Source organism: Pristiophorus japonicus, chromosome 21 (assembly GCF_044704955.1).
Source record: "Pristiophorus japonicus isolate sPriJap1 chromosome 21, sPriJap1.hap1, whole genome shotgun sequence".
Taxonomy (NCBI): domain Eukaryota; kingdom Metazoa; phylum Chordata; class Chondrichthyes; family Pristiophoridae; genus Pristiophorus; species Pristiophorus japonicus.
Genome location: NC_091997.1, coordinates 4225523 through 4244315, shown reverse-complemented (window position 1 = coordinate 4244315; position 18793 = coordinate 4225523). Strand labels below are relative to the sequence as shown.

At 44.0% G+C, this 18793-nt stretch overlaps 1 protein-coding gene across 5 annotated transcripts in view; it reads right to left on the bottom strand.

The window, feature by feature from the left end:
* The window catches only part of casc3 (casc3 exon junction complex subunit), a 30783-nt gene extending 14153 nt beyond the window's left edge, over positions 1-16630 (bottom strand). For 3 of the 5 annotated variants that reach the window (XR_011588214.1, XM_070864288.1, XM_070864289.1), the window contains exons 1-7: positions 16439-16629; positions 9689-9716; positions 8899-8951; positions 6034-6192; positions 5478-5629; positions 2564-2740; positions 831-1537 (exon numbers count right to left, since the gene is read on the bottom strand). Coding sequence is in view for 4 of the 5 variants with exons in the window: in XM_070864288.1 (XP_070720389.1) it covers positions 831-1537; positions 2564-2740; positions 5478-5629; positions 6034-6192; positions 8899-8951; positions 9689-9716; positions 16439-16585 (1423 nt within the window). In the remaining variant the exon portion in view is untranslated. Of the gene's footprint in view, positions 1-830; positions 1538-2563; positions 2741-5477; positions 5630-6033; positions 6193-8898; positions 8952-9688; positions 9717-16438 lie in introns of all 5 variants that reach the window. The other 2 variants (XM_070864291.1, XM_070864290.1) reach the window with 2 other exon arrangements.
* Between the last annotated feature and the right edge of the window lie 2163 nt (positions 16631-18793).

Here is an 18793-nt window from a genome sequence, read left to right as displayed (position 1 = left end):
GTAAAACTACAAAAAAAAAACACGTTTCTTTTTTAAATGAACTTGATTCTAATCAACTTGCAATGGCTGATTGAGCTCTCAATGTTAAAAAAAATACATTTCCTAGGAATACCTCAGTAAGCCAAGATACATGAGGATGATCTCAACCAGTGAGATGAAAAATCCATAAGCTCCTCACATGATGATGATGGAGAGAGCAGAGGAAAGGGGTCGAACGTCGCAGTTTGTTGTCGAGAGAATAGTTTGGGATTAGCCTGGAGTAGCAAGAGGAATTGGCCTGGAGAGGGAGACAACGCTGTTTACACTGGTACAACCAGATTTGGCAGTGGACAGCCATTAACCATCTGCTGCAATCAATTGAAGTCTGCGGCCCACAACCTGAGTGTGCAGAAGTGGGGAGAGATTGGGTTGGGGGGGGGGGGGGGGGGGGGTGGGGGGAGCAGCAGAAATGGGAGGCTGAGACAGACCTGCTGTGGTTGAAGGCTTCAAAGATGGACAGCAGTAATGCGTTGTGGCAGACCACAAGGAGTGTGTTTTTAAAGGCAGATGATAAGGTCTATGAAGAATGGGGTGGGGGGCTAAGAGGGCCAGTAAAGGGTGAAGTGCTCAAGAGGAGTAAGTACCAGAGGAGTAAAGAGGTGGGACCGAGAGAAAAGAGCCAAGACATGTCCATTACAACATTCCCACATTTTTCATCAACAAAAATCATTCCTACTCAACATTGCACTGTTTAAAAAATATTAAACCCGGCACTTTACCCCCGCCCCAAGTTGTGATGCTAGTGCAAGTCATTTCAAAATGCTCAAGCAGAAAATAGAAAAAGAACTTACCTCGGAGTTCTCTGGGTTGTACATACTGTGGTTGACCACTCGACGTCCAGTTTTTCCCCGATAAATTAATTTGGGTCATCTCACGCTCTAGCCCAGTCAGAGCGGGCTCCACAGATGGGGTCTCCCAGGGGCCTGCCTTTGGCACCGGAGATGGGACAGGTTGAACAGGAAGCTGCTGAGCTGGAGCCTCCAAACCTGGTACAGGAGTGTCCTCCACCGCCAGTGGCTTTCCTACCTCGGTGACCTTGTTCCTGGTCCTCCGAATACGAGAATAGGATTTTTTTTCTATCATTTTCTCCTGTACCTGCGGCACAGTCTCGGAAGGGAGAGACTGATTTTGTATGGGGGCATCCTCTCTTGCCACACTGTTGTTCCTCACTGACGGTAAATTGTCTGTCACAATCACACTCTCCCTCATATGACCCTGTTCAAGATTCTTCACGTCCATTTTATTTTCACTGCCGGATAACTCGCCTGAAGAGTGATAACTTCTTGAACTGTTTACTTCAACTGGTTTCATATTCTCGCGGTCTTCGTTATAAGCAGCATTTTTGGAGTAGCTCTTTGGTGGAGATCTCCGTTCTGGACCCGACATTCTTCGGTTGAAAGTTCTTGTCGAAGGTATATTACTGGCAGTTTTCCGCAGGTAAGGCCTGGGAGGTGGCTCATCCATCCAATCAGGCTCTCGATTTTGAGGGCTCCTAAACCTTTCATACCATTTAAAAAAAGCAGAATTACAGCAAGTTAAGATATATATGTTACTACCAATTTCAGCCAACTGTGAGGGCAGGCTTGTTCTTCCAACTCGAATTGGTAACTGGATAAACTGACAGAAAACAAAGAAGTTTTTATATTACGTCTATAATACAAAAGTCTTGGATATGTGCACACTGCATGCAAGGGTCACACTTGCTTCCTGTCACACTAGCATTTGCCTCTTGGTTGCTTCTGATTCAGTCCTCCATACTTGGTCTCCAAGGTAGGTGGCGCAGTTAGCCATTTACCTACGAGAACTCCTAGATCCATCTCCAACAAAGATGGAACTCTGGACACCCAAGGGAGGCTTTTGCGGTCTGCAGGTATGTTTTTCTAAGTAATTTTTATCCTCAAATTCTTATAAACGGAACATTCATCTCGGTCATTTGTGCTTGCACCATGCGCTCCTGCTGTCTTTCGCCTGTTCCTGTCTCTGGGGTAGATGTGGTTTCTCAGCTGCCTCAGAAATCAGCAGCCTGCCCATCTCCCAATCACCGACTCCCATATGGCCTGGAATCCACCTCCCAGTGTTGCCAGACTCTGGGATTTACCGAGTGGTTCTCTCCAGTGCTGCCACAGCCAAGGCACCTTATCTCATTACTGACCGACCCCATACCCTCCCACACATTTTTCCAGCCGTAGGAGTTCCTCTCAGTGCACCAAACCAGAGAACTCCTACCCAGTGTTACAGAAGCCTAGACCATTCCCTCAATGCTACCATGGGGGGAGGGGGAAGATATGGAGGGCAAAAAAGGAGAGATGAGCGCTAAGGGGGAGGGAGTAAAGGAATGGCAGTTGAGTGGAGAAGAGAGGGGCAGTGATAGGGAGGAGAAAGTATATTTATAAATAATTAATTATAATTGATGCATTTTAAGAAAAGGAAATATATGTAACTGAGGGAGTATAGCTGCACATTTTATACACATTTATTTCCATGAATGCACGAAAACCTCAATGACTCCTGAAATTCTTCAAACCTTGGCTTCCTTATCCTTCGCGGCCTTATTTCGTCAGGATTTCTGTCTGATCGAATGTCATAACCGTACAGGGAAATAAGTTCATCTCGAGATTTAGGTGCTTGTTCATCTTCTTGGAACTTGTCGTGCACCCATCGACCTTCATCTTTCCAGAGCTTCCGCTGGCGGACTTTGGGCCTGTAAACGGGAAGAGAAAGATTCACGCTGACTCAAACATGAACAGACCATAATGAATACATATAGGAAACAACCCACAGATTTTTTGGAACTCTTGGTCTGCACCTGTGGAGGAACACACTGCATGCTTCAATCTTAAATTGTGCATTCATGGCAGGGCTTGCAGGCTCACAACAGCAGCTAACAAAACTCAATGTGTGGAAAACCCACTGGACCACTAATACAAAAATTGACAGCAAAACTTTTAACTAATGGACATAAGTGGAGGCAGTTTGTTTAAAAAGCCCCATGTATTCAACCCACTGCAGTAAATTAGGGTCTTCACTAGAATATCTTCTTCTTAGCAGTCCCCCAGAGTCGAGAATGACTTGCTTCCACACTAAAATGAGTTCTCAGGTGACTGATGAGACCAATGCTGGCCAGGTCCCGAACTTCATTTTAAAGGGCGGAAGATGTCTGTGGGTGACTTCTTTTAATGTGGGGCGGCCATTGTACACCAGCTACCGTACAGACTTGACAGAGCACAGTCTTGGTCCAATGGCAAGAGGATCCAAGACAATTGTAACGCACGCACGCACAGGACACACACACACACAAACACACGGGATATGGGCCAAAGTTAGGTCACAGATCAACCACGATCTCACTGAATGGCAGAACAGGCTCAAGAGGCTAAATGGCGTACTCCTGTTCCTATTGGGTACACCCTACATGGCTCCAAAAAAAAGATCACGTCTTACAAATGTGATTGTATTTTCTGAAGAAGTCACCAAGATGGTGGATGAGGGAAACCCATTAATATTGTTTACTTAAGACTTCCAAATATTTTTGACAAGGTACCTCAGAGGCTTCTCTACAGCCTCCAGTATTAGTGGTAATATATTGAGCTTGATGGGAGAACTGGCTGGAAGGTCATAGGTAGGAAGTTATTATAGATGGATTTGGATCTGGTTGTAGACCGGTCACCAGTGGTGTCCTGCAGGGATCAGTGTTGGAACCATTGCTCTTTGCTATGTTTATTAATGATCTAGATGTAGGTGTTGGAAGAACAATCTGTAAGTTTGCAAATAAGGACTGTACATGATGCCCAACTGCTTCAGCCAGATCTTGATGCACTGGGCTTGTGGCTGGCAAATAATGTTTAACTTTAAGTGCAGTGTTATGCATGTGGGTACGGCAAAATCCAAAACTACATACACCCTTCAAGAAAAAGCATTAAAGCAAGTGGAGAAAGAGCACGATCTGGGCGTTCTAGTACATAGATTGCTAAAGGTTCATGAGCTTTGCTGTGAAGCAATGGCTAGGGGTCCATTTATAGGACAATTGACTAAAACAAAGCATACTATTTTGTCCTTGCACAAGACCGTAGTCAGACCTCAGTTAGAATACGCCAAAACTTTCAGCGTTTACCATAATTACCCCTCTGAAACTGACCCTAACTTATCAGCTGGCCATCAGACCTTGGTTTGAGATATGCAGCGCCTTTAATGAAGGATCAATGAGGAACATGGGAAAGTCCAATATCAATAATATGTAGTGAGCGCAATTGTAATAAACACAGCCCATCCCATTTTGGAAGTAGGGCAGAGTGGGGGCGGGGAGGAGAGAGGGGGAAAAACAAACTTTTGTAAATCAGGAAATATTCATGTTAGCTTGTTTTGTTTGCCTTTTTACATCTGGCCTGTGATTGTTAAAAGTGAGCCATTGTCGCAGTAAGCAATTTGGCACTACATCTACAAATATCTGCACTTACTGTGCATAACTTGATTAACTGAATTGCTCCAATTTTGCATTTAAAAAAATCTAAGTGACAACAAATCAATTGCTCTAAACAATATGCATGCTTTGTTCGATATTGACTAGGTGCAATATAAAGACCGTTCATGTCCACCTCTATCATCTGCCTCCACCCATCGGCTCCTGAAGCTCTCATTCATGCTTTGGTCACCTCCGACCCAGTGATACGAATGTCCTAATGGCCAGCTTCCCATACTCCAGGCTCTATAAACTCCAACTCATCCAAAACTTTGCTACCTGTATCCAATCCCATAACAAGTCCCGCTCACCCAATACCACTGTTCATGCTGACCTATATTGGACCGGGTCCATGAACACCTCAATTTAAAATTTCTCCTTCCCCACCACCCCCAATCAGAACTTTCCATATTCCTCATGTATTCCCATTCCCCAAGGCCCACGATTGGCAGCTGTGCCTTCAGCCATCTAGGCCCCATGCTCTGGAAATCCTTCATTAATCCCCTATGCCTCACCACCTCCCTTGCAACACTCGCCTTAAAACCCATCTCTTTGACCAAGCTTTTAGGCACAACTAATATCTCCTTTGGTTCGATGGCGTTCTTGATCCAATTACCCCTTTGTGAAGTGCCTTGGGACATTTTTCGATATTAAGTCACGGTATAAATGCAAGTTGTTGTATGTTATCCAGTAATCAGGAGTTTTATGGGAAGTGGCTTAATCTAATTGTTAATCCTTTAGTTAGGTACGTATTTATCGGAAGACGTATAGCTGGATTTACATATCTGCCTTCTTCAAAAAAAAGAGGTCTGAGCATCCTACAATTTTAGTTATGGGGCTAACACACTTTTCCTCATGAATAGACCCCTTCCCCAAAGTGATCTGGTTATCTGAACGTTACAACAATTTAAGATTTCTCATTTTTCCAGTCCATTTAGAGCTCAGGTTTAAACTTAAAACAGGAAGACAATCCAGTACAAACCTCACTTCCTCTGGCTCAGTGTGTCCTCGGAGATCATGTTCAAAGAAGAGACCTTTGCGTGGGATGTAGGCAGGATTTTTACGATCCTCATCGTCGTCCAGTTGCCGCCTGTTCTTTTTACCTATTTTATTTTCAATAGGTTCTGTACTTTCCTGCAGGAAAAAAAAAGAGGAAAGATGAAATGACTTGGTATGAAAACAACATTCTGCAAAACAGGAAATAAGCAGCTTCCATCGATATTGTCTTTAAAAAGCTTATAGCCGTAGCCAGTTTGTCACCGTGCCAAATTGTGTCACTCTGAATATGGACGGTTATTGGCCCCAATGTATTTTTTAAAAATGTTATTAATTGTCTTCACTCCTGAACCAACTGACTTCTTGCTGGCGACATAGTTCCACAGATATCTTACCCAAGTGACCGGTTGTCATATGTGAAGTCTGACAGCAAGTGTACGCTGGCTATTCTAAAGCAAGAGCATCATAGCCAAGCCTGGTGCTCTTCCACACATACACTTCCACCAGGAGTCAATGGATAGCGGTAAGAAGCAGAAACATACCTGTCCATCCCCACTTTGTCTTTCTCCGGTAATCTCTCCTTTCTCTTCAGGTTTTCCTTCTTTCAATGATTCATCATCTTCCCCTTCATTGCCTGATTTTTTCATTTCCTCCTTTGGAACTTCCTCATCGCTATATTCGCCATCTTCCACTTCTTCCCCCTGCAGGCAAAGATTTGTCAACCATCGGTAATAAGGACACACCTCAACCAATTCAAATCAAACATCTTGTACGATCATGACAAATGGACATTTTTTTACTGAAGTAACCCCCTCCCCTCCCTCAAACACCCACACCAATACAGATCCATCTTCAGTCGACAGGAATCACACTTGCCACAACAGAGCTACTTACTCCCTTTCCAACAGATGTATTTACATTGTAGGACCACTTCAAAAAACCAGGAGCTGCCCAAGACTCCTTATGTAGAAACACTCCATTTGTTTTCCACAGCACCAGAACTAGGACCACAACTGTCCATCTGCACTTCAACCGAGTCATAACTCGAAACTTAGTTTCTAGCTGCTGTGCTTTCCCCGACGGGGAAGACCTGCTTTCGCTAGCTCACAAACTAAATATACTGCTGGCCTCATCAGGCACACTGGCTTGTTTAGACTGGCAGCTATTAGAAACGATTGTAATCTGGCTTCTGACAGCAAAAGCTGCACTGCTAGTGGGGTGACTGTGCTGCCTCTGGAGGGAACAGTGTTACCTTAGAACACCGAAAAAACAGAATAGCGCTGCTAGATAAATAGGTCACATGCTCTTGAATTCCCTCACCAAACAGATGCTGTGGTGAAAATGGACAATATCAGCACGACTGCAGGAAAGCTGGCTCTGTTACTTTTATTAGGGTTAGCATTATTTGGGTCTTACATATATATACCATAAAAATCAAAAGAATAAATTGAAACCCACTAAATAAAATTGCAAATACTGCTAACTTTCTGCAGTATTGAAGTAGTCCTTTATGCACTAAGCATAAAAGGACATTGGCATCAGAAGTGACTGAGTGCAAGAACGATGAGCACAAGTCCTACAAATGTTAAAAGAGGTAACTGCCTTCAAAACACAACGGTCAGAAAACTGTTTTGCTTGCACGACACAATGATTTAATCACATTAATGCTCATTTGTGTTCAACACCATTACAACTAAAATGTTCTCCTGACTCCCCTCCCCTCCGCAAAGTAGTAAAAGCTGCGGTACTTTGTTCCCTGCTGCCACCACCACTCCCCTTGTTCCTCAGTACTGTGACTTTCACTGGCTTCTATAGGTGCCAGCAGCTCTCTGGCACCCTCCGCCGCTGCCCCCCACAGTGGCCACTGTTCATGTGTGAACCACAACAGTGAGCATTAATGACTGCGTGGAGAGATGCAGGTGAGCCCAGCCACCCACGTACACACACTTTTTACAACTAGTCACTGTGGCAGCAGGACTTCCGGCTAACATTTTGTCTCCCTAACTCATGAGCTGTGGCATGACAATATCAATCCACAAACACGTCACTATGGAGACAGCAATACAGGAATGCACACGCTGGGAGCAACAGGAATTTCACAGTATTCCAGAACTTGTTGAATAGTCAAGAGCTTTACTTTTTAAATAGTGATTTATATCTGTTTAGAAGCCAGCAGACAATATAGCTAAACATTCACATTGTACATACAACTGACAAAATCCTCATTTAAGATACAGTACATTGTTTTTATTGTTCTCTTGCTCAATAGTAAGTCAGCACATTTCCTCCCCCATCAGTGTCTAAATACATGCCCAGCCAAATTTGCAGATATGGCTCATCGAATATGGACAAAGGACAATATTTGAGATGACTAAGTACAAAATGTATCTGCTGTGAAATTTTCTATCAGACATGTTGCACTGTTAAAAATTGCATCTGCCTGCTACCTTATCCAAGGTTAACTCCCCAACACCCCAAAAGGTTACACATCTAGAACCACCATTTCTGACATTGGCATCATTGTTTTTGAGTACACTTATTCCCAAATACTTAATTTAAAAATGTATGCTGCATGACTTGGTAGGTATTCAAATGATTTAAAATTATATTTTCACTAGAAATTTACTCTATGCAATCACATAAAATCTGAAAATACATTGCAACAAAAAACTGTTGATTTATAAACACAGAACTCTCAAACCCAAGCTGCCAACCATACTTCCGATTGCCAAACGAAATAAGAATCAAGAGCAGAACAAGTTGGATCTTGAAAAAAAGATCAGAGGCAAGTGCAGCTGAAATGCTGCGTGGAAATAAGCCAAAAGGAACTTGGAGATGAGACAGACAGGCTCATCAGAAAGACGCGAAGAAGCCAAAACAATAGCAGAGACCACTCGGGAGACATCACACAAAACAGGCTGCTCAGGAATAGGAGAAAGGAAACAGGCTCAATGAAACCAGGAGGCAATTTCTCACCGAGGGAGAGAAAGACAAAAAGGAGATCAGGCAAGAAGCAGGAGCTGTAGAGTAGAGCCAGGAGAGAAGGGAGATAAGAGTGCAACCAATTGGTGGTAGGCCACAAGGAGCGAATGCACCACAGAACTGCTCGAACTTTTGTCACTCACGCCAACGCACACAAATAATGGAAACCAAAAATAAACCTGCAAATTTGGCAACCGGTAGTACTTGCCATCAAATGAGACTGGTAACATTCCTATTACCAGCACAGGTAGGATACAGGACAGTACTGCATCTTCGACACAGCAATAGTATCCTGCCTTGCCACCAGCAGCACAAGGATAATATTCGTAGAATACCTCCTGTCCACTACCAGTACAGGAACGATACAATGCTATTCCTCCCATTACACAGTTCCAGGCTTTGCACTGATCAATGGCTGGACTTACAGATTTCCGAGAACCATTCTCTTCAGCACTTTCATAGTCTGAAAGTACAACAGCTGAAATCAAAGAACAAAAATTAGCAAATTTGTAACAAAAGTAAAAGCACTACAACACATTATGACAGTACTAATAAAATGGACACGGACAAAAATTTTTTTAAACTAACAGCCTACTCGTCAACTTTGAATCACCAGAAAACATAATAATTGGAGATTTTCTGGTAGCTCAATGGGTAAATGCACTATGTGGTGTGGTACTAATGGCCCCGATTCAATCCCTGGTCTGTGCTGCGCTGGCTCCTCCCTTGGGGAGGAGTAAATGAAGAACACAGCGTCACTAGGATCTGAGATGCAGGGTTTTTGGGGGGGTGGGGAGGATGAGGGCTACAGAATCGATAGGCTTGGGGGTGTGGGGGGGGTGGGGTGGAATGGAAGGTACTGCTGGTTACTACATGATGATTCCTGCTGTAAAGTGCTGTGAATGTCATGCAAGGACAAGATTGGTTTGTGCTGTAATACACTCCATGGTAAAATTACCTGCCAACTTTCATTGGTCCCACAGAAGGTGGCATACTCCAGCATTAGTTAGTGTCTTTGGGAGAGGAAGGGCAAAGACTTGCCTTTCATCTGTATAAAATGGTAAATTATCTGCAACCTGAGCTCTCCTTTAATTAGTGGAATTGCTATCCAAATTAGATACAAGGAGGACAAGCAGCACCTAAAGTGATGCCCTAATATATTATAATGGCTTTTGCCTGAAACCAATAAGGCTTGTGTGTAGCCATGGTACTTACCATCACCTCCTATGCCATCTTCACTCTCCTGCGAAAGAAACAGACTTTTATTAGTATCCATTCTATTATGATTTCTATTTTAAAATTTATGTAGATGGGCCCTGTCACCTGTGACTCAGAAGTATTACTTGTAGTTGATATTCAACACCATATTTACATCTTCCACCCCTGCCAACCTTCACAAATACATACACATCGCAAAAATGTAGACCCCTGCTAGTAACAGAAAGACTGGCAAAAGATTGAACCCGTCCCCTTCCTCCCCCCACCCCGCCCCCATAACTGCTGGGATACTGAACTAGCACAGAACATTACAATTAGCAACTCCAGTAAGACACGGAAAGACACCCCCACTGTAACAAAGAAATGGATGCACCAAACCTGCAAGTGTACGGTTTGCACACCCAGCATAGGTTCTATCTGAAAGTTGTTCATAACACTGTAATTCACACATCGAGTAAATGACTAAGCAAACAACACTTCTGCCACTGAACAAAAACAGTATTGACTACCCGGCTATCCTCATTTATTTTCTGGGACACACATCAAGTTCAAACCTCGAGTCAAAACCTGAAAGACTGACATTGCAGAGAACCCTAAACAATATGAAACATCTCAGACACAGATTCAAATCATATTTTAAACCATTAAATGTAAACAAATTATCCAAACTTCAGATTTTTAACTAAAGGGCAAAATTGACATTAATTGGAGTGGACTAGAAACATAGAAAATAGGTGCAGGAGCAGGCCATTCGGTCCTTCTAGCCTGCACCGCCATTCAATGAGTTCATGGCTGAACATGCAACTTCAGTACCCCATTCCTGCTTTCTTACCATACCCCTTGATCCCCCTAGTAGTAAGGACTTCATCTAACTCCCTTTTGAATATATTTAGTGAATTGGCCTCAACAACTTTCTGTGGTAGAGAATTCCACAGGTTCACCACTCTCTAGGTGAAGAAGTTCCTCCTCATCTCGGTCCTAAATGGCTTACCCCTTATCCTTAGACTGTGACCCCTGGTTCTGGACTTCCCCAACATTGGGAACATTCTTCCTGCATTTAACCTGTCTAAACCCATCAGAATTTTAAACGTTTCTATGAGGTCCCCTCTCATTCTTCTGAACTCCAGTGAATACAAGCCCAGTTGATCCAGTCTTTCTTGATAGGTCAGTCCCGCCATCCCGGGAATCAGTCTGGTGAACCTTCGCTGCACTCCCTCAATAGCAAGAATGTCCTTCCTCAGGTTAGGAGACCAAAACTGTACACAATACTCCAGGTGTGGCCTCACCAATGCCCTGTACAACTGTAGCAACACCTCCCTGCCCCTGTACTCAAATCCCCTCGCTATGAAGGCCAACATGCCATTTGCTTTCTTAACCGCCTGCTGTACCTGCATGCCAACCTTCAATGACTGATGTACCATGACACCCAGGTCTCGTTGCACTTCCCTTTTTCTTAATCTGTCACCATTCAGATAATAGTCTGTCTCTCAGTTTTTAACCACCAAAGTGGATAACCTCACATTTATCCACATTATACTTCATCTGCCATGCATTTGCCCACTCACCTAACCAAGTCGTTCTGCAGCCTCATAGCATCCTCCTCGCAGCTCACACTGCCACCTAACTTAGTGTCATCCGCAAATTTGGAGATACTACATTAATCCCCTCATCTAAATCATTAATGTACAGTGTAAACAGCTGGGGCCCCAGCACAGAACCTTGCAGTACCCCACTAGTCACTGCCTGCCATTCTGAAAAGTCCGCATTTACTCCTACTCTTTGCTTCCTGTCTGACAACCAGTTCTCAATCCATGTCAGCACACTACCCCCAATCCCATGTGCTTTAACTTTGCACATTAATCTCTTGTGTGGGACCTTGTCGAAAGCCTTCTGAAAGTCCAAATATACCACATCAACTGGTTCTCCCTTGTCCACTCTACTGGAAACATCCTCAAAAAATTCTAGAAGATTTGTCAAGCATGATTTCCCTTTCACAAATCCATGCTGACTTGGACCTATCATGTCACCTCTTTCCAAATGCGCTGCTATGACATCCTTAATAATTGATTCCATCATCTTACCCACTACCGATGTCAGGCTGACCGGTCTATAATTCCGTTTTCTCTCTCCCTCCTTTTTTAAAAAGTGGGGTTACATTGGCTACCCTCCACTCGATAGGAACTGATCCAGAGTCAATGGAATGTTGGAAAATGACTGTCAATGCATCCGCTATTTCCAAGGCCACCTCCTTAAGTACTCTGGGATGCAGTCCATCAGGCCCTGGGGATTTATCGGCCTTCAATCCCATTAATTTCCCCAACACAATTTCCCGACTAATAAGGATTTCCTTCAGTTCCTCCTCCTTACTAGACCCTCCTCCCCCTCTTATATCCGGAAGGTTGTTAATGTCCTCCTTAGTGAATACCGAACCAAAGTACTTGTTTAATTGGTCCGCCATTTCTTTGTTCCCCGTTATGACTTCCCCTGATTCTGACTGCAGGGGACCTACATTTGTTTTTACTAACCTTTTTCTCTTTACATATCTATAGAAACATTTGCAATCCGTCTTAATGTTCCCTGCAAGCTTCTTCTCGTACTCCATTTTCCCTGCCCTAATCAAACCCTTTGTCCTCCTCTGCTAAGTTCTAAATTTCTCCCAGTCTCCGGGTTCACTGCTATTTCTGGCCAATTTGTATGCCACTTCCTTGGCTTTAATACTATCCCTGATTTCCCTTGATAGCCACGGTTGAGCCACCTTCCCTTTTTTATTTTTACGATGTCTACAATGTCTTATTCTCAATTGAAAACTCTATAACTGACAGCTACCAATGTAAAATCACCAGTCAATGAGTCATTCAATTATATGGAAACAAATATTATTACTAAAAATTTACCATGACTAAAATCTGAATTAAGTATACACAGCAGAATTCCAGTAGCCAGAACATTTCTATGTTCAACATATTCTAATACTACAATATTGACATTGGAATTCAAAGACTCAGGGGTTTAATAGCTTCCAGCAAAATCTTGTTCAAGCACATTGTTCTATCCAAAACACTGTCAACTCATACCTCACCACATAGCTGCTATACAAAAAGGCACTATGAATTTTCACTACTAGCAAACTTTGCTTTACTTTTTTTTTTAAACAAATTCCTCTTTTATCATTGGTTAAAGCACTGCAAAACATTTTAGTCTTTTTTGTTGCTAAATACTAGCACAAGTAATCCATGAAATGTTTACCTGTAGGTTCTCAAAATACAAATTATTTTGAATCCCGCACACACAGAAAAATTCAGTTTACGAGACTCGTGCGGCAGGCAATTCTTGCAGATTCAATTCAATACAAGAGTCAAGAACTCAAAATATACCAACCTTACAGAAGATTACTGTATACAACACATCTTTAAAGTCTCTCCAAGCCATGCATTTTACAATGCAGAGAAAGTCTCATGGATAGGTTTACAATTGGCTAGGGCAGGAGATTTAAAGGACTACTTGAATGGTGAGCCATTTACATCAAGTCACAGCCCAGAAACAGTAAGATGTTAAGACCGTCTGGAACACTTGCTTTGCTTTGCTGATTACACTGTATGTTCCACTATAAGAAGTGATTTTAATGGTGAAAGACTAGACAGACCAGAAACTGAGCTAGTCTGGTTAAGAACACTTCAGTGAAACAATTAATATTGTTTTTTCTCATATTGAACTCGTTGGGGAGCTTCTGTTAGGAAACATCCTTTAATCGCAATCTTCAAAGTTGTCCATCGATGATTCTTAAGCAAATACTTGGCATTATGAACAGCACTTGTCAAAGTCTCTTGTCCATAAAACAAAAATGGACTGCTCTGCCAATATGGCAGAAACTGAAAATGTAAAATCTGGCAGAAGACTAGTTTGTTCATACGAAACACTGCCTAGGCATGTCAGCCCAATTCAGTGACCATGAACCTCCCACTGGTCTGCGATTAGGGCTATTAATTCTGGTCTGGTGTGCATTTCATATTGAAAACTTCTCCTCATGACACAAGGAGGAGCAGCACTGTTTAGCTCTTTAAACAATGGTTTTCCAATTTTCCAGCTTGGCACGCTCTCAGCACACAGTACTCAAAGCTGAGAGAAAGTAGTGGATAGCCTCCTGGTTAAATTAGCCAACGTCCATAGAAACCTTCAGCCAACCAAAAGGGAGCTGAATTAGTGGGCTGCAGGCTAGCAATTTGAGCTTCAATGGCAACGTCACAATATTAAAAAGTGGAAGACTCCTGTCATCACATTATTATCCTGCAGTCTTCTTCCCAAGTAGATCAGGCCCAACGGTCCACAGATCTTTAGAAGCCACAACCAGCTCTTTGTCATGAGCTTGGATAGCTTAGAAATTGTGGTAACCTTGAGTGCACGTTTATCCAATCACAAGCGGTACAAAGACCAGCAAATGCAAGAGTGGGGGACAATCACCACAGGCACTTCTTAATAGACCGTCCAGCTTACTGGAATTTGTTCAGAGTCCAAATGAAGTTATTATTGTCATCTTTGCACATATTCTACAAATGCAATCAATTACAGGAAAAACAAATCATAGCAACATGATATACCGCATATACCTATTAAACAAGTAGTCTCACCAGCAATGACCCTTTAACAGTTTTAAAATTATGGATTAACATCCTCTCTATGGCTGCTGACTTCCAAGAAGTTCTGCCTGAAGTCAGTATCACTGACAACTTTAGGCTTGGGGCGGTATATAGCTGAGAATCTGGACAACTGAAATGCAACAAGTCATTAATTTAGTAACTCACTGTGCCACAGTATATTATTTTATCTCCCTCGCACAAGTCAGATCCTCTGATCACGTCACTAGTATTTGGTGATTTAACAAATATTTATATAAAACGATACAGAAAGACAAAGAAGTTTAATAGTATCTCAAGCTTTGTAACTCTCACTCTTATCATTCACATCTCCATGTGCACCGTTATTGAGTTCCTCAAACCCTGCTGAGAACAGAACTAAAATCCCTTGTAAACTGAAAGCTAGAATATGGATCCAATTCACTGCACCTATAAGTGGTGGAAAATATGAAGTGAATCCTTTTTATATTATTTCTAATGTCATATACAACATGAGCTGAATAATGTTGATGGTTGTGATCTAATGCAGTATATAAAACCCTCCTGTTTTACACTGGAGCTAAAAAGAAAAGTGCTGAAATAAAAACAAAGTTCTGGAAGTACACAGCAAGTCCACCAGCATTCAAAGAAGAGAGGTGGAGAGCCTTCATCAGAACTGAAAAAAATAAGGCCGGTAAGCCCTTTTATAAGACTAATATCCTATATGACATGGTTGACTGATTGAGATGACGTATGCATAATCATTGAGAATTTTTCATTTCTTTCCAACTTTTAAAAAAAAATCTGTTTCCAGACAATTAAACTATTGGCTATCCTTTTATAGTTAGTATGATTGTATTTGCGACCCTCGAGCTGTTGCTCATCCCTCCCTTTGTTTCGGACAGTCTTATAAAGGGTTGCACTGGCCTTACTTTGTCTGTTTTAAGAAGGGTTCCCACTATTCCTACTCAATTACATCGCACCCAACTCTTTCTGCCAAAGCTTTAATGCTTTGAATAGGAACAAAGCCAACAGCAAAATGATGTACTTTATATGTAAATACCCAACGCACATCTTCTCATTTGTAGCCCATATTAAAACACATCAAAAAGTAACCAGAAATTAAAACAAATAAATTTATGCAAACTAATGCATTGCAAAAGACATTTATGAAACTATGTACACTGTTAGGCCAGCTAAACAGAAAATCTTACATCTACATGGAGCATCGGCAGAAATCTTAACAAAATGTTACAATTTGAAAGTCTACTAATCTATTGCTGAAAGACATGCTTTCAACAACTCTTATGAATGCATACAAGTAAGCTTAACCTGTCAGTAACAAGCAATACTACACGCACAAATGATTATAAATCTATTTATTTTGTAGCTTTCCAGCTCTCATCCATAAACTTCAGCTCATGCAATCATGGACTAAGAGGATTACAGCCATTTCCATATCCCTTGCCAATGCCGCTCAATATTGACATTACCAGAAGTAGAACCATCCTTCCTCAAACTTAACAACACAACCCAAAATCAGCAAGTCGCCACCTGGGGAAAAAGCCAGCGTACAGGAGTGGACTAAACTTGGGATCCAAGGACCTTTTTATTCTGCAGTACACAACATAAAACACGTTGCACTACTTGGGAGGAAAGAAAACAACAAAGTGCAGAGCTAGCCCGCAATTTGGACAGATTGCTATCTTGTATACAAGCCTCAGAAACTTGGATCCAGCCCTAATGAGGCCGGGCTTGGTTTATAACACATATAACTAACAATTAGCATAGACATGACCTTCCGTGTCACTCTGCAGACGGTTTCAGAAGAAAATAGTTTCAACTAAGGACTGAATTAAACTCTCAGCTACTCCGCTGTCCTGAAACCTCTTCGACCAATGCATGCTCAAACTATACTATAGAACCATTCAAATCAAGCGCCTTTAAAAATCAAGCTCTGTATTCTATATGGCGGCCACACCGACCGAAGGCCGGCCACGGACCGCACGCTGGACTGGTGTCCCTATCCGGCCAGGCCTTGTCAGGAGCCCCAGGCCTTGTCAGGAGCCCCAGGCCCCAGGCCCCAGGCCCCGGGCCCCGCTCACTACCTTCCCCGGCCGCCTCCAGCGACACTCACACACTCAGACTCGGCCTCGCGAGCCTGGACGCCGGACAAGTCCAAGACGCACGGGACGGAGGGGGCGACCTCCACCTCCGACCGCGGCACATCCTCGTCTTCTTCGTCGGTGTCCTGAGACGCGCGCCTCCGCCGCCTGTCCGCCATCTTTCCGTGCCGAGGCCACCGGAAAGTCCGCAAGGCACCCGCGCACGCTGGGGGATGGAGGCAGGGCAGCCAGCCGGAAAAGGCAGAAAGGACTACGGTTCCCGGCAGACACCGGGCGCCGGTGACGCGCGGCGCCCAGCTCTGTGGGCGTGCTCAGCATCGCAGCGTGCGTGCGAACTACAGGTCCCACAATGCTCGGCCAGCGCATGCGTTGCCGCCCACCGCGCGGAGGGTTCTGGGAATAGTGGTCACAGCAGGGTTTCAAAACTACATCTCTAATTCTCCTATTCAACTCGCTAAACCCTGTCCTTACTATACAGTATAAATGCACAGGACGCCCATACTAGACAGAAGGTCACTCTGTGACCGCTAACCTTTACTAGCCAGCACTGAAGTGGAGCTTCCCCTTTTATACCTGAAAGTCCAGATTAGGAGTGTCTCCCACAAGTTCACCCCCTAGTGGTCAGTGTTCTCACGGTGTACAACTTAGGTCAGTTTATACATGGGTTACAATGCTGGTTAAATACATGACATCACCTCCCCCCTCCCCAAAGTCTTATTGGGATCACAGGTTGAGTCTCTCTGGTGGTTTACGCTCCCTTGTAGAGCGCCTGAGTTGGGGCTCCGGTTGTTGGGCGCTGGCCTGAGTGTCTGCTGTTTGCGGTGCCTCAGGCCTGTCCGGACTGCCCACAGTGACTGGGCTCTCCTCCACTTGGTTCCGGTGTTCGGTCACCTGTGGTGGAGTGAACTCTACATCGTGTTCTTCCTCTGCTTCTTCTATGAGGTTGCTGAACCTCCTTTTAGTTTGATCCACGTGTTTGCGGCAGATTTGTCCACTGGTAAGTTTAACTACCAAAATCCTATTCCCCTCTTTGGCAATCACAGTGCCTGCGAGCCATTCTGGCCCTGCAGCGTAGTTGAGGACAAAGACAGGGTCATTGACATCAATACATCGCGCCCTCGCATTCCTGTCATGGTAGTCACATTGTGACCGGCGCCTGCTCTCAACATTTCTTTCATGGTGGGGTGAATAAGGGATAACCTGGTTTTGAGCATCCTTTTCATTCGCAGATCTGCGAGTGGAACCCCTGTGAGCGAGTGTGGTCGGGATCTATTGGCCAACAGGAGGCGTGATAAGTGGCTTTGTAGGGAACCCCCTTGGATTCTGAGCATCCCCTGTTTGATTATCTGCACTGCTCGTTCCGCCTGGCCGTTTGAGACCGGCTTGAACGGTGCCGTTCTGACATGGTTGATACCATTTCCTGCCATGAAGTCCTGAAAGCACGGGCCATTGTCGCTGACCAAGACATCCGGTAGACCATGGGCGGCGAACATTGCCTGTAGACTTTCTACCGTGGCAAAGGATGTGCTTAAATTTAAAATGGTATACTCAATCCATTTGGAGTAGGCGTCTACTACAACCAAAAACATTTTTCTCATGAAAAGACCTGCATAGTCCACATGGATGCGTGACCAAGGCTTGGCGGGCCAGGGGCTAAGGGGGGCTTCCCTGGGCGCATTGCCCAGCTGGGCACACGTGTTGCACCTGCGAACACAAAGTTCCAGGTCTGCATCTATCCCTGGCCACCAAACGTGTGACCTGGCAATTGCCTTCATCATGGCAATGCCTGGGTGCTCATTGTGGATTTCTCGGATGAACGCCTCTCTGCCCATCTGGGGCATGACTACTCGTTTTCCCCATAGTAGGCAATCGGCCTGAATCGAGAGTTTATCTTTGCGCCTGTTAAATGGCTTAAATTCCTCAGGGCATGCCCCGTATGTGGCTGCCCAGTCCCCATTCAGGACACATTTCTTGACTAAAGACAGTAGAAGGTCTCTATTTGTCCAGACTTTAATCTGACGGGCTGTCACGGGTGAGCCTTCGCTTTTGAAAGCTTCAACAGCCATGACCATCTCAGCAGCATGCTCGGTAGCCCCCTCAGTGGTGGCTAATGGGAGCCTGCTGAGTGCATCGGCGCAGTTTTCAGTGCCCGGTCTGTTCCGAATTGCATAGCCATAGGCGACTAACGTGAGTGCCCACCTCTGTATTTATGGCCTTGTTGTCGGCTAAAAGGGATGTTAGGGGTTTGTGATCTGTCTCCAGCTCAAATTTCCTGCCAAACAGGTACTGGGACAGACTTCTGGAGGCATAAGTTAGCGGCTGTAACTGACCCTTGGCACGAACATGCTGCAACACACACCCGACCC